Source organism: Taeniopygia guttata, chromosome Z (assembly GCF_048771995.1).
Source record: "Taeniopygia guttata chromosome Z, bTaeGut7.mat, whole genome shotgun sequence".
In the NCBI taxonomy this organism is placed as follows: domain Eukaryota; kingdom Metazoa; phylum Chordata; class Aves; order Passeriformes; family Estrildidae; genus Taeniopygia; species Taeniopygia guttata.
The window spans coordinates 69,260,111-69,282,230 of record NC_133063.1 but is presented as its reverse complement, the minus strand read 5'-3'; the positions used below and the strand labels follow the sequence as shown (position 1 = coordinate 69,282,230).

Genomic DNA, 22,120 nt, shown 5'->3' with positions numbered 1-22,120 from the left:
TTAGGGTGCAAAATAGTCCCCCAAACCAGTCCATGGTTCACAAACATCCACATATTTTGGAGACTACAAATACTCCCCCAAAATGCCTGGCCTAGCTCATCCAGCCCCCAAATCACCCCCAAAACACACTGCTCCTATTGCCCCAAGCGCCTCCCATCCCAGTATGGCCCAGTGATCCCGGTACTCTCAATCCAGTGCTGCCAGTACTCCTACACTAGGACTCCCAGATGGATAGCCCATCTCAGTGCTACCAGTGTCCACTGAGAACATGCAATCAGAATGCTCTCCCAGGCTGTCAGTAAGCATGTCCTACAAAGCACAGCCAGCCCAGCTCCCCCATCCTAGTGCTTCCAGTACATTCAGTCCCAGAGCTCCCACTAGTCCTTGTGCCAGTGGTGACATGCAGTAGGAAGGCAGCTCTGCCTAAGATTTTCTTTGACGTAACCAGGATTTACAGCTCAAATTTTAAACAAATCACCTCTCCTCTGGTGAGAAACTTGTGAATGATTGTTAACACCCTGGCCCCGACCCTGACATAGCAGGTGCATTTGGGGGGAGTAGAGAGTCATGGAGCTGGGAACAGGGCCACCTCTGTGTGGGGAAGTCACTGCCCATGACCCTCAAATGGCATTTCCCCTACGAGTCTGAAGGTCCCTGACCTCAAAGTATCGTATACCAGTGCTCAGAGGTCCTTGTCCCCAGGAAGTCCCCATCTCCACTGGAGGTCTCCAGCTAGGAGCAGTACCTTGAAATGGGGCTAAGGGTCCCCATAGGCCTGGGGCATGTCACCAGCCTACATGTTCTCATGGGTCACCGGGCACCCTGAAGACCTTGACCCTGTGAGGGGCAAGTGATGCAAAAGGGGTTTGCGTGCTGATGCAGGATGAGGGCACAGATCCTATGGTGTCCCAACATGGGGGTTCACTGGCTGCCTCCTCCCTGCCCATGCACCACTAATCAGTTTTGTATCAGAGAAGGTTAAAGAACAAGTGAATTGCACATGTCATGGTGGTTTTTATGCAATTTTAGATCTTGTGGAGATGATATAGCTGACCTGTACGTGTTGACAGACCTATGTATGTTTATGTGCAAGTGCTTTCTTTGTTCAGAGTTAAGAGTCAACTAAAAGTCCCTGAGTATTTCAGCAGGGATGGGTGCGTGGGTAACCTGGTCCTCCAGGTCAAATTAAATTAAAGTCACAAACACTATTCAAAATGCAGAGTCTAATCCTGTGATAAGCTTCTGCAGCCCCAAAACTCCTACAAGAACATAACAACATAATGTAAAGGGCCAAAATCTGCAGATGCCTTTCTAATAGTGATTCTTTACCACTCTCCAAATCTTTCAGACCAGGAGACTGTGGAAAAGAGGAGCTGTTGCTCAAGCAGGGTGTTTCCACATATATAGAAGGTACATACTTGCAATACTGTGTAAAGAAAAGCATCCTTAGACTTAAAAGGATCTTCAGCATATGGTTTGGTCTCTTGGTTGGGAGTAGATGGCAAAACAATACCACCAACACCTGCTCAGTTGAATCTGATCCAGATAAATAAGTTATAGGTAAACAATCACCTGCTTAGTGTGTGTTTAATAATAGCATACTCGGAATCCAGGTCATCTGTAGTTAGAGTGGCTTCTTGCAATCTCAGTACTCTGCTCTTAAGCATCTATTTTATTGGAGGAAGAGAGTAACTCTTGCCAAAACTACAGCTAAATCACTAGAGACAATAACATAAATCCTGAATTTGGTGGGGTTTGGTTTTCTTGTTATAGCTAAAGGCACAATTAAGAAGAAAACTGTAGGCTAAAACAAGAGTAAAGAGAGAAATTATTTATTTATAACACATTAAGAACACTGTTCACAGTACATCATTAAAGGGTGGTTACATAATAAGGTGATCAGAAAACGGTGACTTAAAAAGCTGTTTAAAGACAAGGCATAGATTATAGACTAGTCATGGAAACTGGTAGCCTTTTTCTTCCCATAAGCAAACTGCACAAATAAAGACTGTCTCATACTGTTTCTGCAAAGGTAAAAGATTGATTTACTCAATCTGTACATTTTCTTTATATTGTATAAGTTCACCAATACTTAGATTAACATTTTCATATAGTTTATGACGTTAAATTTAAATACAGCATTGTTGCAGCATCTTTGAGAGAAAGAGGACATGAGTTATGAAATTTGAGCTACTCCAGTCTAGGCCTCAGATTTAGGCCTGGTGAGGCCTTCAAGCCTCTTGACGCAGTTAGAAATTCAGAGCTTGTGGCGCAGATAGAAATAGTCTTAAGGTGTGATGGGGACCACTGGGTTGTCTGGGTGTGAATTAGTATAGGTTTTATAGTGTAAGGTGTAGGCCGTTTTAAGGAAAAGGCAAACAATGTTAGCCTACCAATCAGAGTGTCTTTGTTTTTGTAAACTATGTAGAAGCTTATATAAACTACCACCTTATCTTGAATAAACGGAGAACGCTTGATTAACCACATTGGTTCAGACCTGCGTTTGTCTTGTCCAGCTTGTTGGGAAGGGCAGATAAATATGATTAAGAACCACAATGGTACAGCCAGGACGAATATAACGCCCCCTACTGGCTGGACAATTACCCTCACCTACAGCGGGGTCCAAAAGCCAAATGGATTCTTCCATCTCACCCCCCAGAATGTATGGTTCACCCCACATCTGTAACCCTCCCCTGAACCATCAGGTGCCTGTGACCCCATTGGCCCAGGTCCTGTTCCAGCCCACCCTGGAGCCCCCTTGATAAAGGGTCTCCGGGGGGCTGGACGCTCTCTTGGATCTTCCCTTCCCCTCCTGGAGAGTCCTCCGGGAGTCCCTGCTCCCCTCTTTGTCTCTCCCCTCCCCCATCACCCGAGGCCCAGCCACGTGCTGTGTCTGGCAGCTCGAGGCAGGGTCACAATGTATCCTGAATAAACCTCTTCCTCCAAGAGCAACCACAGAGATCTCGCTTGAATCTGTCCGTGGAATACAAATATACGTCGTTACACAGCTTTCCGTTTTTCTGAGATTCCCTGGCTTTTCAGCATTATGTCTCATTAATTTAAAGTGCAGTTTATCAAAATCTACAGTAAATATTTTTCTTCCTAATCAGTTCTCTTTGGCACAATTCTGGTCTGTCTAAATACAAAAGTGTAGGATTGAATAGAGTATTTAACACTGCAGGTACTTGGAGGGTTTTTTGTTAGCAAATGAATGTGATTTTATGCTTACCACAACCTTATTCACAAAGAAATAACTGTATATGAATTTCGGTTTAATTTATATATAAAATGGCTAACCACTTCAACGTGCAAGGTAAAAAAAAAAATTGTTATAGCAACTCCTCCCTTGAGAGAGTGATTTTTGCACCATGGAAATCTTGTATAAAATGTTATAGAAAATGGAGATTTTTAATGAGGAAGTTCTCGGTGCTTATGTTACAGCAAGCCACCTGAGGACATGATTTTCTGGGTCAAGAAATGGTTCATAAGATACAGTTTAGCTGACAGGTTGGCACTGTAGTGGTGTTGCAGCTATAAACTTGCATGTTCAACTGATAAACTAAACCAAAGAGCCAAAAAAAAAAAAAAATCAGTCTGTGTAAGAAGTTTAATGAAAGTGGCTTCTTTCTATGAGAAAGGTCTCATTCCTATATTCTTGACATATGTGTATGTATATATATATATATCTGCTTTTATTGCAAGGAAGAAACATTTAGAATTTGCACTCTGCACTTTTGTTTTCATGACCTCTGCTTACTTTTGGGCTGACTAATACTTTGTTAAAATCATAAGTGGACAACACAAAATGGACTTTTATTTCTGACAGAAATGTACAAGGAGGCCATTAAAGTTGACCTAAATAGATAAAGTATAATTTTACCAAAGCTCTTCAAATGCAAGAACAGCAAGCTCAGAACAATTTAATTCACATCTGAAGGCCAATACCAGCAGCTGGCGTTCACATGAAAGGTATGAGGAAACTTAGCTACATAAATACTGGACCTCTTTCAGTGACTAATTATTTCACAATTGAATGAAAAATAAACCCTATTCACAGTAAAATGTACTTATTTCAAGGCCCTTCTGGTCTGTTTTTTCCTGAATCATGCAAGTAGTATCCCCTCAGCTGCAGAAATTAGCGTTTTGGCAAATGATCAAGTTACAGGAGTTGTCAAGTACTGTGCAACCTGTTTAGAAGGCAAGGATGTAAAAAGGGATTTCATACAGGTACTTTGTGATGTGGTAATGTATAATGTATGTTGTGCTACTCCTGAGTAAAACACATTTGGCTATCCCCCAGCTAATGACCCATTTATGAACATGCTGATTCCAGAGAGGCATTTCACAGCCTCAGGAATAGTATATATTCTGAAAAAAAAAGTATTTTACAACTGTCTTTTTCTTTAGCCTGTCAGTAAGGACTAACAATGGTGAGTTCAAACTGTTGAGGGAGATGATGAGAAGGGGCAGAAATGGTAAAGAGAATCAGAGTCTGTGTGGTAAAATCAGATGTAAGATGTAATTCATTCTCAATTTCCTTTAAACTTTTTGAGATATTGCATATGGCCATCTCCCTTAGTGCCCCTGTTTTATCTGAAAGCTACTGGCTTTAGAACTGGGATGTCTGTGTGAAGGATATGGTATCAGATTTATCTACAGCAAAGCCTCCGTTGACATAAGATTTCTTGGCTTGTGTTTCATCATTATCAATTCCTGTTTCCAAAGCAAAAGGATTGACTATGTTGACTTCAGAGGTGACATCCATCTGCTCCAGCTCCTTTTTGGAGAGCTTCTCCACTACTCCTGTACCAAAGGCGTCTCCCAAGACGTTCACCATTGTTCTGAACCGATCCCTATGAAACAAAAAAGTTGTAAAACAAACCATTCAGTTATTTAGAAAATCCTCTTAGTAAAAACAAGATACTCTATCTTATCCAATGATGTTTTCTTCCCAGTGCAGATTTGGGTAATTATTCAATTAAAAGAAAACAGTCTTTTAAAACAAGAATCAGAAGTTTACTCACAGGTATTTAAAGAAGCGTGGAGTAATTTTAATGAGAAATGATTTTGTACATGCAAAACTGCAAGTCGTGTCACTTGTCCATTAGAGCAGTAATTCCACTGCTGTGGCATAGACTTACAAAATGGAAGGATCACCTCTCATGCCCCTGAAGTATGCTACAAAGCTGTAACGATAGAGTGTGGGGTGCAGCAGCAGAGTCTGCATTGTGCCTTTTGTCATTCTAACAGTCATGTCCTCAGCCAGAAGAGGACCTAGCCCAGTATCTTCAGTATTCTGGCCCAAAACTGGAAAAGGGAAAGGCCTGTCTTCTGCTAGCTTCTCCTTATTAAAGGGCTGAAGGACAAACCTGTACTAAAAAAGTCCCTTAAAGGAATATGATACTCCTGCACTATTGACTTTTCTCTGGACAGAAATGCCTTTTCTCTAGACAGCAGCCTTAAAAACCCACTGCTACTTGGCAGAGGAACACCAAACCCTTGCGACTTAACAAAGTTTGAAAATTGACATGGAAGTACAGTATGGAGAGTGGAAGGGCAGACTTCCCTGTTTTTGTTTTAAACTACAGAGCACTACAAAGGCTCTGTGGCAGAACCTTTTCTGTGCAGAGACATTGAGGTGAATATATTTACAATATTTCACAATACTTCTACAACTGCTGAATTCTAGTGCTAAAAAGTTTTCCATGTGCAACAAAAATATATGGTAGGGAAAGGAAGAGAAAATAGTAAAGATTCTAGTAGGATCAGTGTGACAGGTGAGAAAATCAACAGCACTTGAAACTCATCTGTAATAATAGCACTATTTTATTTTATTTAATTTACACAGCAAAACACATCTTAATCTGAAAAATGCCTTAATTAGAATCAGAAATATCTTGAATTATTTGTATGTTTCATGGTGGAACAATAGTCCCACAAGAAGTCCCACAAAAGCTATAGACTTCTAAAGTGGAATAAAGATCAGATCCATAAAATCATGATTGCTCTGAGAAATAGGGAATTGTTCTCTTTCTCTCTTACTCCCATAAGGTAAGTAGAGGGCATCAAATGAAATTATTAGGGTGTAGAAGAGAACAAACAAAATTCAATTATATCTCTGCATCATTAGGATGTGGAATTCATCACGCTAGGACTTGTGGAAACATGGGTCCCAAAACAATGAGGCATTCATAGAAGAAGAAGAAGAAGACCAAAATACTTTCTAACTCAGGAACTCTCTGTTCTGTAATTTTCAGGAGGCTGGGCAAATACTTTGGAAAAAGAACCAGTATACATTTGTGCTGTTCTTAGACTCTTTAGATACTTCCTCTGAGCCAGTGGTATCTGCACTATCCTTAAAAATATTAAATGCTCACTAGGAATAGAAGAGAGCTGGAGAAAACAAAATGACTGTGGAGCACAGCAAACAAAACTATTAGACCCTGTTGCAGACAGCTGACTGGAGAATGTACTTGTGGATGGAACTGGAAATTATGCTTATACATAAATTGCATTGATTCTTGGATCCATACAACAGCTTTGATTTTCTGGAGACTGGCATTTCTCTCTATTTGCAAAATTGAGTTATATAATCAAATAAATATATCTGTGAAATACATAGGTTGCTGCCAGAAATCCTTCAAGAAAATTATTAGAAAGGGTGGAGGAGGAACAGCAAGGTATTTATCTTGAGTGTAAAGAAACCTGAAGAAGACATGCAAATATTATTAAATCATTAAGATCACTGGATTGGTATCAGTGAAATGTCATCCATGCAAACTGCGGGTGAAAAAGACCTTGGGCTGACCACTAAAGCTCACACAGTTTAGGAGACAAAAGAACTGAAGTTATACTTGTTAACTTGTGAATCCTGTTACCCTGTGTATCATGGAACAAAACTTGTATTTGTCCATGATTATTGATAGCCTTCTGACCTCCAGAATGCACTCTGTGATTCTATGGGCTTTTGCTAAAGTGGCAGAGATACACAGTGGTGTAATTTGAACAGAAAAGATTTCTGGTGGAAAGGCTTCTCTCTAGAGAGAGAAGATGAATGTGACTGAGAGGTTTGGGAGTGCTCTGATATGGTTTGGATTAGGTATAAGAATCACTTTCCAAATTTAGATGTGTGCTTTTTGATTGAGGGCTGGGCCAGTGCTCTCAGTGAAGAACAGCCCTAGTAAAGTAGTGCTGGCAGCACAGATTTGTGTACAACCTGCTATATGTGTGCATGTGGAATGCAGGGTCAGTTTTGCTTTGTTCATAAGCATAATGTTGTGCTCCACTGCCAGTTTATGGAGATTATGTGCTTTGCAGCTTGTGGCTACATTTGATTTTTATGAATGATGTACGTGTTTAGTGTGATGTGGTGGCATCTCTGACACTGTAGACACATTTCTTGTTACTGTCAAACTTGTCTGTCATGAGGGTGATGCTCATGGTTTATTAGTGCTGTGACCACTACTTTAAGGCAGAAGACATCTCTGAATGTGAGGTTATTCACTGCTATCCCATGCAGTAGGACTTCTCTCACAATCAAAGCTATTACTGCATTCAACTCTGAACAAGCCTGGCCATAAGAATAATCTTTGTCCATTTTCTGCACCTAAATGATCTTATTGCTTTCTTTCTCAGACTTACACATTTCTAGGCAACTTATGCAAATATAAAAAAAAAAATAAGGAAAAAGAAAAAGGAAAAATCATTAAATATGAGGTGCCTTAAACTTACAGAAGCCAGTCAACTGCAATGATCAGAGTGACATCGTCGGCAGGCAGGCCAATGGCACTCAGCACAATCACCATGGTAACAAGTCCGGCCTGGGGCACGCCTGCAGCTCCGATGCTGGCTGCAGTAGCTGTGACACTAAATCCCAAATAAAACCCAGAAAAGGCATTCAGAATACATATTACTCACAGAAACTCTGTTTTCTGGCACAAATAGTTTAATTTCACTGCAAGAAAGAAACCTAAATTTTTCAGTTTTCCTTTTGAATAGTATTTACTCAAAGTCCGGTGTCAAGCTTTATAGAACAAGCCATGTTCTCTTATGGTTACACTGCAGAATAACAAGCAACACATTTCTAGCAAGCAAACTGGATGGATCAAAGGTAGAGGCTGAGTTAGGTTTGCGAGTGTTTGCAGGGAAGAATAATAGCAATCTTCATAACAGTATTGTATACCAGCTGCATATCCTGATCCATCCTACCTCCCCATCAGGTTGCACTGGCTAGGCCTTGGATCAAGAAGTGAGAATACTTATTATTTCTTGTGCTGTGAATGATAATTTAAACTTTCCCATGGGGTATCCAAAGTTAATGTACCATTTACAGAAAAATCACTTCCCACAAAATACATGTGATGGCTTTAGTCTTACCTAATGGTAACTATTTGGCCAATATCCAGTTCTAAGTCATTCAGCTGTGCAATAAATATGGCTGCTACTGCTTCATAAAGAGCAGTGCCATCCATGTTGATGGTAGCTCCAACTGGAAGAACGAACCTTGTGATTCTTTTGTCAATCAAGTTTTTTTCTTCTGCACAGCGGAAGGTGACAGGCAAAGTTGCTGAACTGGCACATAGTGAAACACATAAAATAAGTGAAGGCAACAACACACCATTTCTATTATGTTTCCTTTTGCTCAGAGCATGATCTGCTTTATGAGTCAAAAGGAGATCTAAGGCAGGAAGGAAGACTGCACCATGAAAAGCAAAGCAACTTTTCTTATACTTGATTATTACTGGAAGAAACAGATAAGTATTAGTTGCTCTCAAAATTACATGGTAAATTGCTATGTTATACGTAGTCACAAAAAATGTTCAACAGCTTAAATGCTGTCAAGTCTGCAGCTAATGAACTGCCTCCTCCAGGGAGAGGCAGACTCTTGTTTGGTATAAGGCTAACGCACTCTGTAGTGCCCTTTGGGTACGACAGAAATCATGATGAAAACAGTATTTCAGCCTCCAGGGGACTGAGAACTGTCCAGCTGATACCAGGGCTTTTAAAAAAGTAGCAGTAAAATCAGAGCACAGATCACACAATTACTACTACTTACATTACAGAAAAGATATTTATTTTGTTTACCTGGAAGAGATCATGAGGGCTGTCAGAAGTGCCTGAGCCATCCCCATGGCAAACCGAAAAGGATTTTTCCTTACTATTACTAAGTAGATAAGCGGCAGAACTATAATGGAATGGATTGCAAGTCTGCAAAATAAAATCAACATGTTAAACAAACAGGTCCATCTCATCGTCTTTCTTTACTAAGATGGTGATAATAGGCACCCAGCTCTGTCCTCAAGTATACTTAACACTAAAGGTGACTTTAGTGACACCTAGGTGCAAAATTTGGAGAGAATGCCATGTTAATAAAAAGCAGACTCATTCTGTTTTACACTTCTTTTTGGAAAGGAGAGAGAGACTATAAATGAATAGCCTCGCTTTCCTAAGCTAAGCAAGAATTGACGGGGAAAAAATTTAAACTGATAAAAATGAGAAGCCTAAACTAATACATAATATTTAAGGTGATGTGCAGAGGGTGATTTGAAAGAACACTAAAACACTTCAGTCTTCTCCCAAATCCTTACAATGCAAACCAGAGACAAACCAGAAAACCAAATCAAATAATTATTCTTAGTTTGTTTGCCCTTATTACAGAACACATTTTAAAAATAGAGGTAAATATGCTTTCCAGTCAGGGACAGCTGAAATGCACAGCTTTCTGCAGAAACTTCAAATATGGACATTTAGAAAAATCTGCATCTGCCCTGGAGAAAACTGTGTAAGCTCAAGTCTACAGTTAAAATATGGTGAGGTATTTGAAACTGTTTAAATGAGAATATTGTAAGATGCTGAAATGCCATATTTTGAAACTATTAATTTTTAAAATTAAGTGGATGGACTCATAGAAGGCCAGCTTGCTCTCTTGACTTTAGCAGCTCAGATGTATTTGCCTGGGTATTTGTATAGGTCTCAGGGACAAAATCATCCTTCAACATATGTGTTAATTTTAAACACTGTGCAGCAATCCTGAATGCACATGAATGCAGAGCTTGTGGGTATTAAGATAAAATGTAAACTGACTGCTGTAAGTATGTTTGAAATGAAATGTATTTGAAGGGTCTGTGAATATTCCCTATGTTTGAATGTTTTAATTATAGTGACAACAGCTTTTCATGAAAAGAAATTACAACATAGCCTGGAAACATAAACCCAAAAACTGTTGTCACCTCTGACCTTGGAATTTTTATTCTGTCCTCACAAAATGTTCATGTGCACATTCCTATGTTGTAATAATGCTTTACGGTTTCAGAGCAGTTGATAAAGATAGCAATAAATCATGGTACCATTTGTTCTGCCAAAACCAGACAATTAATAGACCAGTAGTCATAGTACAAAAAAATCCACAATCCACAATACCTACATATTTGCAGAAATCTAGCAATTTATACATGCACCACCACAAGGCATCATTGTATAAATTGCTAAGTTTGTGACATGCCTGAGAGCAAACCAAATTCTGCAGAATATAAATAGAAAAAAAATAAAGTGGTATGGATGCCATTTGCTGTTATAATAAAATGTTAATAAGAGTAAGCATTTCAAGTATGTCTATGTCTAAAAGCATACTGACTTAGTTATTTGAAAAATTTAGATCTGCAGCATGAACATGACATTATTCAAAATTTTGTGTATTTTTGTGTATCTGCTTTGCTACTAATGGTTTTCCTGAAACAAATTTGAAGCAATATTTATTTGTGTTCATAAAATGCAATTATCAGCAAGCAGCAGAATTTTTTATATCAAAATAATAATCAGTAATTGAAAATAGAAATTCTAATAGCATTAATTTTTAAGTTAGGAAGAAGCATGTCCCTCAGAATCCCAAGCAGCCATTTCATGTAGGAATATCTTGTACAGGGATGTAGCTGTCTTGCTTCTTTCAGAAGAGACAAAGGCACAGGCAAGGAGAATCTACTTGCTGCAGCTTTTTTTTTTTTTTCTTTTTTTTTCCCACTTCAGCCTGAGCTCCCTTTGGCACTTAAAATTATGCCTCCACTTTGACTTTCGTCTGCTGTAACTTCTAATATGTCTCATCCTGACTCTGCAACCATTAATCATGCGAGACTTGAGATACTTAGTGGCACACTGCACCAAAGACACCGGGGGAAGCTGTTCCCTCGTGGTGACCTGAATGAGATATAGAGACTGAGATGAGCTGCAAACAATGGTGGATGAGTCCTGGTAGGGCTGAGACTTTGAAAGATCATGAATAATTAAGCTGGGAAGAAGGTGAGCTGGTTAGGGAGGTTCAAGGAAAAAAAGCAGAGGATCAGACAATTATCTTGATAAGGAATAAAATAAATGTTTAAGATAACCTGTTATTTCAGATTCAAGCTTAAAGAGAGGATGATAAGCAGTTATAGAAGACACCAGTGAACAGAATATACTGCAGACAAAGTCAAACGCATAAGAATGAAATCCAAAATGATGGTAGGAACAGCAGTTTTTAATAAACCCAAATAAAGAGCAACATTTCTCCTTTTTCCTGAGAAGTAAGGAAAAAGGGTATTCTTGAAGGCTGAAAAATTTAGAACAAGCACCTTTTCCCTGCAGCCTATAGACTTGTGTGTATGTGTCCATAGTTGCTCCTGTGATTTGATTATAACATGCTCTCCCTGATGGTCAGTTTTGCAGGGAATACGCTGCCGTTAGCCCTTATCCGCAATGCCTTGAGCAGCACTCATGGGAGGCTGCTCTGCAGGAAGCAGAAATGCTGCAGAGATCTACCTGAGCACCCATCAGGGAAAATGGTCATATCTGGAGGAACAGAGACTTTTTCTCTCCAAGGATGCAAATGTTATCACTAATGTTTTTGATGGCACCTGGGGATATGCTTAAAATTGTTGTGCCTGTCAAACCAATGGTTACCAGCTAAACAGGAGGTTATGCAGTGGCAGTTAACTTTGCAATTAAAGTACTTTGGAGAAGGCATTGTGTCTTCACACACATCTTAAGGAAGACTTGCCTTATCACAGTACAAATAGTAACCTGTAACCAGTAACCAATAGGTAAATAGTCATAAAACTTGCTATCACATCTAAAACTAAAACTTGGTATCTGATGTAAAACTTAAGTCAAAAGGCAGTAGTAATCCATTCAACATATTCCTCCTCTGAATTAACTAGAGTTAATGACATAGAAAACCTGCAGAAGTAATACACTGTCATTCTTCAATGATTTCTATCTAGCTTGTGGTTGGGGTGTCATTTATAATTTGTATAGAAAATTAGAGTCTTGATTTACCATCTCTTGGTAAATATCAGCTTTTGAAATTTGTAAAAATCTGACTTATTTTCCAAGTGCAAACAAATACTCATAAAAAACTGCAGAATGCGTTAGATAAACATAACTTACACTCATCTCTGTAACATTTTGAAAAAGTCATCAATCAGTGCTATTTCTGGAGCAGCAATTCTTTTTTAGAAAAAAATTTTATCACTGATTTTCAAACAGCTAGTCCAAACATACTGGCTTATGAATAAAACAAAACAACAACCTTTAAATAAATGTGCTTATCTAGCACAGATTAATATGAAAATCCCAGAGATCCTTTTTGACTATTATAAAGTAGTTTGCATTTAAGACTAATATATTACTATTCTCTTTGCTTGGCTGTCACAAAATGTGTGAATGACCTTTGAAGAATAGCAAGCAAATGCATAAAGTGTGGGGAAAGAAACTCTTGAACAACTTTGTACCTAGCCTCTAGACAAAACATATATAAATCCTTAGTATACTGAAGGAATTATAGGAGTGGATAGTAGGGTAATGGACCAAGAGTGCCTAGAAGGCTATGCTTCACTGAATTGGAAATAGAAATTTAAGCACATCTTCTTGGGACTGTAATATCCATTTATCTGACACAAGTGTCCTTTGTAGGATAGTCTTCAGAGATTTATTATAACCTATCATTTGGAGTAGTTAAGTTATTCTAAAGTTCCACTGCTGAAAGGCTCCACATTGTGCAGGTGTAACCTCCTCCACCCAGACTGTTCTATATAGACAACTGCTAAGACAAAAAATTAATAGAAAAAAGTTCTGATGCTTGGCTATGTTATTCAGATTGCCACTTCTCTTTTTGCAGCCTCCCCATCTACCCTAACCTTGAAGGAGGAATTAGCAAACAGTGCAATCCCCAGGGCTTCTCTTGATGTCAGTTGTCTGCTCAGAACTGGTGAGGGAAGGGATTCTTTATTTGGCATTCTTTATTGTGCACTGCTCTTACTATGCATCTGTGTTCAGCAGGGAGTTTGGTCTGTGCTGCAACACCTTGGGCCCAAAAATTCCATGGAGGTTCCCAACATAATCAACATTTTTTTATATGCTTGATAGGCTGGCAAGCCCCAGTAAGACATAATTCATAACCTCACCTTTAATAAAACATTTTCTTCAGCACAAGCTGTGAAGATGAAACAGGGAATACAAGAAAGGAATTTGCTTTTTGGGTTTTGGTTTTTTAGAATGCAAGGCTGTGAATTTTTAAAACAGAACATGCATCCAGCAAAACATGGATTCAAACCATCCTCACACATCCTCACATAATTTTCACTGATGAGAATTTTTGTCTCTGACCTAGAAGACTGGATGTGCTGCATAATTGGGTGGTAATCAACTGAGCTCCAAAACTGCATACATCTTTAAGAAATGACATACCCACTTAGTACCGTAGCCATATAAAGACCCAATTTACGAAAGATTTCCCAGTCCTCAACTTCTATTATCTTCCCAGCAACTAAAAACAAGATACCAATTGGCATATACCTGGAAAGAAAAAATAAAGATATCAAAAATGTATTCTCAGAAATACTGCATGCTCACCATGAAATTATTTCTCTCCCAGAGTAATTTTTTAGCACAGATAAAAAATATGTTTCGATATCCTATTGCACAACAACAATTTTTTTTTCTTGTATTATGTTATATATTGGACTTTATTCATTTGCAGCAAGGTTACAACAGAGGTGATGAAAAAAGACTGGAAAATAGAAGTAAATTTAACTCTACTAGTACTCTAGCTAGTGTTGTTTAACTTGGTATCACAGAATATATAGAATACAAAGAAATTGGGAAGGGGTATGGGCATACACCCTGTTACAGCAAAGGCTCATGTATAGCCACAGGCTCCCTAGGGGTGGAAGTTTACAGGGCTGAGATCAGTGTCTGTCTAGTCTGTAATCATACACAGATGGGAAAGGTCTCCTGGAGTTACAGGAACTGCCCTGCAGCACTGGGGCTATATCTGTGTCACCTGAACAGAATAAAGTAAACATGCACAAGCCCATGCCTTATGGATCTGAACAGCTGCATAGGCTACTGCCTACAGAAAATTCAAGGGAAATATCAGGAATTATATTAGCACCAGCTCCACTGCATTTTTTTGGTTCCACAGAGCAGGCTATCATAGAGACAAGTTATTACTCCAGAGCTTTGAGCAGTATAAATTAATCTAGAAATTTGTGAATAAAAAATGTATACATTTTAAAATAGAAATTATAAATTTATAAAATGTATGTGTGCTATCTCATAAACAAAATTGTATCTTACCCCCGTAGAAAGCAAGGATACCTAGCTGCTCTAAGCACTAAACTTGATGAAAACAGTACTAATTCCTCATATTTTCAGCACAAAACTCCATCTTGTTTCAAACAACAGCTCCCACTCTGTAGAAACTCAGGGAGCCTGTAGTCACAGCTTCTGGCACATGCAAAAAAATGGATAATCAATTTATAAGTAAATTCCTCTATGGCATGTACTAAGTCTGGAGTCTTGTTGGTAATTTTCTGCAGAGTGTCCTGTCTCACAGGACTTTAACTTAGTCTGAGATTAAACTAGCTGCTTAGCACAGGACCAGTTGCAGAAATTAATTTACCTTTCTTTAAGGAAGCAAGAATTGTGCAAACCCTAGACAGGTTTGCTGTTTCACAGACATCTTAGTGTGCTGGGATGTAAGAAAAACCCATGGAAGGGTCAGATCTGTCATGGTACTGGTATGAAACATGCACATGAGCAGAATATTGTAATAAGTGTCACAAAGCACTCAGCATGTAGGATCAAACTCTGGAAGGAATTGTGTGTATTTATAGTCCTGATCATGTATTTGTGATTTGCACAGACAAAATTCTATTAATAGCTGTGAAGTCCAATCAAACACTATCAGATGAGTTTCTATGTTTTAAACTGGTTTTTCTTGTTTGAGAATATGATGAGAATGTAGTCTCACAAAACCTATTAGCAGGAGGTAAATTATGCTATGTTGTATTTTGCATACCATTTTGAATTTTTCTCTGTGCTGTGGCTTGCATATTAATTCAGATTTCTAAAGGAACTTAGATCCAATACAGCCATCCTGTGAACATAATGTCTGTTGGGGATTAATGTTTGAGACTCAGAAGGGCATATGAGTGGTAATGCTTATCCTCAAAGAGTCCTCAAATGACTAGTGCACTAGTTTTTTATAAACGTCTAGCAAGAATGTCTAAAAAGCTCAGGTCTCCTGGGAACCAATAGGACTGCTCCTTTAATATATATTAAGAAGCCCTGTCTCCAGTTTCCTCAAAAGGGTCAAATTCTGTAGAAAGGAAAATTTTTACCAATCATTCTTTGAAAATTGCTTTCTGTAAAGCACTATGCAAAAGCAAACATGAGTTCTGAGTCTGCTCCTACCTCTTCAGTGACAAAATCCACATAGAGAAGTTGCTGGAAAATGCCGGTATATCCTTGAACTTACCACATAATTATCTGAACTATTCTCATTGTAGCTTCATTCAGAGCGTTGAAGAAATCCAACAGCACTTGTCCTTTCTCCTCCATTTTCCCAATAACCACTCCAAAAACAAGGCAGAAGACAATCAACCCCAGTGCATTGATGCCATTGGAATACAGCCCCACAATTTTATACTCTTGGGTTTTGTTCTGTAAATTGGAATCAAGAGAAAAAAAATACTATCTGAAAATAATGAATTTACTTTAATGAATTCTAAAATGAAAACACATTTAGATTTTTTTGAAAGACAGCAATCTCTTTCCCAGCCACTCTTTGGCTTTCAGAAAAGTGCCAAGTGGGCAAGTTCAGGATTACACTAAACTGAACTTGAATACTTTGTATTTTAAAGCCATGCATGGATCTGACCAAATCTCAGCAGGGAGTGAAGTACCATTTAATTTGTGTTGTCCTTTCTATAGACTTCTGACACAAAGTATGGCAGGGTCTAAGTATCCTCAGTCATGCTTTCAAGATTTACTCCCCTACACTCAGCATTTACTCCCACTGGAAAGCAAAACACACATGTAGCATCCTCGTATTTGTTTCTGAGCAGCTCAAGGGTTTGTATCTAAGATAAATTCACCACTGCCTAACAACTAGGACATCAATGTCATTGCATAATTTATAGGAGAAATGTGTGCACATAATATAAAAATCTTGCTAAAGAAGTATTCATACATTCTTCTGCGCAGCATGAACATATGAATGAAAGAGTGCAATTCACTACATTCTGGTTCAGGATTTAATTAATGTCTCTTCGTATAGCTCATCCTCCTATGTTGTTATTACTTTGAGATGAAATTTGGAAGGAATATAATAAAATGTATATTGATTTGGTATTGTTTATAGTTCTGTGTTCACATTATATTGAATTCCTTTCTCCCTCTCCTCCACAATAAGTCTAGACTTTATACACCATTAACACACATAAGCTTTCCACACCTCTAATGAAAGGCTTCTTAAATCTCTTCTTCACTTTTATTTCTGTACAGTTTTTTTCAGAGTTACAAACTATTTATTAACAAATTATTTATATTGTTTTGTTTTCCATTGAAAAATATTTATTATTATTTTCAACTAATTTTCTTTAGTGCTTACAATTGCAGTCATTGCTACTCAAACATCTCATGGTGATATACATCTAGTCTTTCCATAGCGTGTGTTGAATTTCTCAGAAAATTGACAATTCATAAGCAGATAAATGTAATCAATCTTCATCTATTTTCTTTGGACTGGTCAATTACCCATGGGATGCTCTGATGTTCTTAAACCTACTGGAAGGCCCTCTAAGCATTTACTAATTAACTTCTGCACTCTTGCTAAAATCCATCTATGTGCTATTTCCATTCATTTCTTCGTCACTAACCACAAGAACTAAACCAAATTTAGTCTATATTCTTTCTCCCCACCTTGTATTTTATGAAGGAATAAAAGGATAATAGGTCATACCTCTGGAGCGTTTGCTGTCATTGCTATTGTAGTGGGTTCCTCTCGAAATATGGAGCTATTTTTATCCACAGCACTTGTAGCTTTAACTTTTTCACGTTTGGTTTTATACTGAAAAAGTTAAAAAAAAATCCAGAACTTATTTAGAAAAATAAGAAAACTGGAGAATAGACAAAGGCCCAGTAAAAATAAGAGAAAAATGAGAAAAATTAAGCAGTCAGAACCAAAGGTAGCAAACATAGACTAATGTTGAACCATCATGGCTCTGTACCTCAGGAGCTGTAGATCAAACAAGAGATTCACAAATAATATGCTATGAATTCTGCTCCCCAGGATCTTAGATATGCCATGGACGTGCTGCAGTCCTGTGGGGCATGAGCTAGAGCTCCTGACATGGCAAGAATTTTTGCTGGAACAAACAGTCTTGAGAGAATTGCTGACAGCCATGCCAGGAGAGGCCCTTAGTGATGTGGTCAGCCTAACTAATGCCATTCTTAGCTGTCAAATGGGTAACATACTTCCCTTTCCCCTCACTGCCAGGTCTTCAAGGTCCTGTGCACCAAGCAGACAAACCAAACAGACTTACTGTCCCGATCCCTACTAGCCTCCAGATTCCTGACACTAGGCAGACTACTCCTCTCCTTATTTGTCTTAAATGTTCCAGACACCCAGCCAGATGAGTGGTGTTGATGATGCAGTCACGAACAGGCAAGTGTAACAGCTGCAAGTACACTGTCCATAAAACCGAGCAGGTACAAGTTCTAGTAAGTAACTTGGACCAAAACTGCTGCAGGACAGTGAGACCTGGTGGTCAGGGATGCCTCCATCTGCTTCCTCTGAGGACTGAGTGACCAACCTGCATTCTTTTATATGTTTTTCAAGCCTAGATTATGGTTGTTATATTGATACAGCAATTAAGATTTGACCAAATATACAGTGGCTCTAGGTGATTAGAAAATGTAAGTTAAATGGTGCTTTTATAAAACTGTACTACACAGACTCCGCTCATAGAAATCCTGTGCTATTCTGATTGTAAATTCTGTGCTATGCTAATCATAATCCATTAAGAAAACAATACTTTATAGTAACTACAGTTTAGTGCCACCATCATTCTTTCAAGGATTCCTTAAAGAGCCTGCCTGTCCCCTTAGTGTTGGGTAGCCAGTAATGATGACAAAAACTACATGGAGAAGTTTTATAAAGTGAGTTCTTCACAGCAGCATATCTGATATAAATTTCTGGAGAAGGCTAACTGATAAATCTATTATATAGACAGAAGCTTCCTCTTCCATCTTGCAACACTCACTTTTCCTGAAAGAAGTCTCGAATAGACTATTAGTTATCATGCTTTTCCTTCAAAGGATTTGGTCTTGCAGTGGATATTAAATGTGAGACACTTCAGGGTGAGGGCTAATTTACACAGACTTTATCAGACACAGAAGGATCTTAAGAACAAGGAAACTAATCCTCATAAGATGGTTCTTCTAACTCTTGTTGTCCCAAAAGCAAACATCTTGTCTTACATGCTGTTTAGTTTCTGCATCCAGCTCTTAAACAGTGCCTATTTGGGACTTAATAGCTGATAGCAGAGTGTTTATAATAATGGAAATGGAACCAAGATGCCTTAAACCTCCACGTTTTTATAGGAGATGAAAATATTCCTGGACTTCTCAGAAATAAGTCTTGCCTGACAACTTTTTTTGTGACATAAAAAAATAATATGTGGTTAATAGTGAAAACTACAGAAATAAAGAAGGATGTTCAAACTTACCTGTTGGAAACAGGCCTGAACAAGGTTCTCTGGGAACATATTCCTGTTAACAAGCACAGAAGTATTTCAATTATCCAGCATACTAAGGAAAAGTTGTTTGCTATAAACAAAATGATAAACAGATCATGTTTTGTTTCTTTTGGCAGAAAGGAGTATATTTAACATCAGCAGAGATAGATAGATAGATAGATAGATAGATAGATAGATAGATAGATAGACAGATATAGAGTTCTTTTTTCCAAAGAAATTAAGGGTTTAAGAGTCCCAATGATTGTTTTCCTACTTGCACTTGTTGAACTTTTGGCTTATTTTTTAGAATTTGACATTTCTTTTGGTAACCTACTAAACCCAGTGTATTTTATCCCTGCTACATTATCTCCTTGATTTCCATAAGGAATACAGGACACACCACCATTACAGGATATGTCAAATATAGGCAGAAGAGAAAAAAAAAAAACAAACCTCTTACAAAGGCTGTGCTGTAAGAATAAGATATTTGGTGTGCTCTATTTTATTTTTGAATTCAGAAATTAATCTTGGTTAATGGTAAATTCTCCTGTGTTATTCTGGTGTCAAGAACCATTTTTACACACTGAAAAAATAGGAGATTTAGTGCAATGCAGTTGTGTGACTCTTTTCCAAATGCCAATTTCAGATTCAAACAATTGCAAAAAGAAAATATTAATTAGGTATTTGGTAAATATCCAATCCAGTACAGAAAATGCATTTTATATACTGAAGCAGATGGGTTTTTATCTCCCCTAAAGATCTATCACAAACTCCTGCCTTTGGTTTTCAAGTTTTAAAAACAAAATCTATGCTAAAGAAAAATCTGTTTGTATAATTGTGGGTTTTTCCTTCATCTTTACAAATCCTAAATCTATTCTTTTTATGCATGTTTTTGAATAGAAATGTGTAGTACATTCTAATTCCTTTAAAAGAGAATTTCAGATATTTTAACTGTTAATTTAGTCTTCAACTTCTTTGCAAGAAGTTGAGCTACAATCTATAGCAAACCCTGAAACTACTAGATATGTGCAGTTGATTCTTACATGACAGATTAAGTAAAAATTCTACAAAGACAAATGATGGGCAGGAATAGTGACCCAGAATAGAGACTAAATACACCAGAAAAAAAAAAAAAAAAAACCAGAAATATTTTTGAAGGTACCACCTAGCCTCTAGCCCTTATTGGAAATGCAGCCTTTATTGGTGTTATTTTCAAAGAAATAAATCCCTTATGCACAGTAGCTCTGAAAACCTGCACCTGTCTTCTGCAGACTTTTCTAGGGGTTTCCTTCTTCTAACCACTTTAAAATATCTATCATTGTCCATGATGCTAATGGGGAAAGACACATTATACAGTTGCCTTAGATACTGGTGATGCAGCAAACTTCTTGACTGTGGAACCCCTGGAAATCTTTGCATACTGCATCTGTTTCTCTGCATGCTGCCTTGAGGAGGGGAACCACAGCTCTGTAATTTCAGCTAGTTGTCTATGCTGGATGACAACTATTCCTCTGGAGAGATAACAAACTCTCAAAGACATGCAGGAAACCTTCTGTTACAGCAAGGCAGGCTGCAAATCAGTAATCCACCAGTAATCCACCAATCCTTTATGGATCTTTTCCTCATAATAAATTTTAATACATCAATTTCTGTAAAGGAAGGATTTTTCATCACTAGTTTATTAGCCAAAGTGTATGGTGTAAAGAGAATTTTTAAAAAATAAACTGCTTTGAGTAAATTTTAATATGTCTAATTTGTTGAAATATTACCCTTATTCATCCACACAGTATCAGAAGGCATTTTATTGTATTATATATCACAACTTTATTTATGTTTGTTTGGATTTTCGCAAAGGGGATATGGAAAATAAAAATTAAAACCTTACCTGAGCAGATCCAGCAAGGCATCAACAGTATTGACTTCTGGGGTACTGCCCACTCTGTCAATATCACTTGCTCTTTGAGTCACTCCAGGTTTAATGGTCACAACAAGGATAATCCCTGCAGAAGGAGAAGCAGAGAGCTCACAGTGCAAGAAGAGTCATGGGTGCATTCTTTCTCTGTATATCCTGTGTAGCCAAATTTTTTCTAAATTCAACTCAATACACTTTCTCTGGGTGCTTCTGCTGAAAAGTCTGCAGGTGGTCTCCTTAAATGTGTGGGTTCCCCTAGTACAGGAGCTACTTGCAGGCTTGCCCCTAGACTTCATCACTTTTGTATCTATTGTACTACATCACTACTGCTCACCAAAAGGGTAAATTACTTCAGCTGGGTTCCAGATGAGTGTGCTGCAACTTTTGCAGAGTGAATATATTTAATTGTTATTTCCCTTTTCTTTTATGTAGCTCTTCTTGTTACTAGCTGTGCACTGTCCTGTGACCCCAGAGTCACAGGGTGTTTTATTAAAGTTAGGTAGCAATATAGTTATGTAAGAGAAGGCTTCAGAAAAAGAAATAAATAAAAAATTGTAGAGTAAGAAATACTAGATATGATCTTGTAAATACTGAAATCAACGACAATTTTTTCATTTACTTTAGTGGCTTCATTTTAAGCATTTTTACTATTGTTATTCTCCAAATTCTCCAAATATTTTTTTTTCTGTCTTTGTTTTTTCCTTATACAAGTTCAAATGAAGGCAAAGCAAATGAAATTTCTAAATTTCAGTGAAGGGAGAAAGAAGGGTGAAAGAACTGTTTGGATGACCCTTCAACCAGGCAGGAACAAGTCTTTCTCATTAATAAAGGCAGTACTATATTTGCATAGCACTGCTTATGAAACAAGTAATGTCATAACGCCATGGAACAACCTAGAATAGCAAGGACCTTGGGAGATTGTCTGGTTTACCACCTCACCCAAATCTGGGACAATTTCAAAGTTAGATACATACTAATGTTAGTCTTTAATATTTAAGTTAGATACAGACTAATGGTAGTCTTTAATTACTCAGACATATGAGATAGATTGTTTTATTTTGTTTCTTATTTAAGAAGGCTGGCTGAGCATGTTTCTTTAAGCAAATACAGAACATGTCAATGTTGTTTCTCAGGAATAAACTTCCTGTAAGAGGAG

General features: G+C 37.9%; 1 protein-coding gene across 1 annotated transcript in view; it reads right to left on the bottom strand.

Moving 5' to 3' along the window:
• Positions 1-1,816: 1,816 nt before the first annotated feature.
• SLC1A1 (solute carrier family 1 member 1) overlaps positions 1,817-22,120 on the bottom strand; it is a 50,493-nt gene continuing 30,189 nt past the window's right edge. Inside the window, exons 4-12 of the mRNA XM_030258916.4 lie at positions 20,938-21,052; positions 19,044-19,086; positions 17,276-17,383; positions 15,791-15,975; positions 13,717-13,824; positions 9,085-9,207; positions 8,377-8,571; positions 7,732-7,866; positions 1,817-4,853 (exon numbers count right to left, since the gene is read on the bottom strand). Coding sequence (XP_030114776.2) covers positions 4,610-4,853; positions 7,732-7,866; positions 8,377-8,571; positions 9,085-9,207; positions 13,717-13,824; positions 15,791-15,975; positions 17,276-17,383; positions 19,044-19,086; positions 20,938-21,052 — 1,256 coding nt within the window. The 3' untranslated portion in view covers positions 1,817-4,609. The remainder of the gene's footprint in view (positions 4,854-7,731; positions 7,867-8,376; positions 8,572-9,084; positions 9,208-13,716; positions 13,825-15,790; positions 15,976-17,275; positions 17,384-19,043; positions 19,087-20,937; positions 21,053-22,120) is intronic.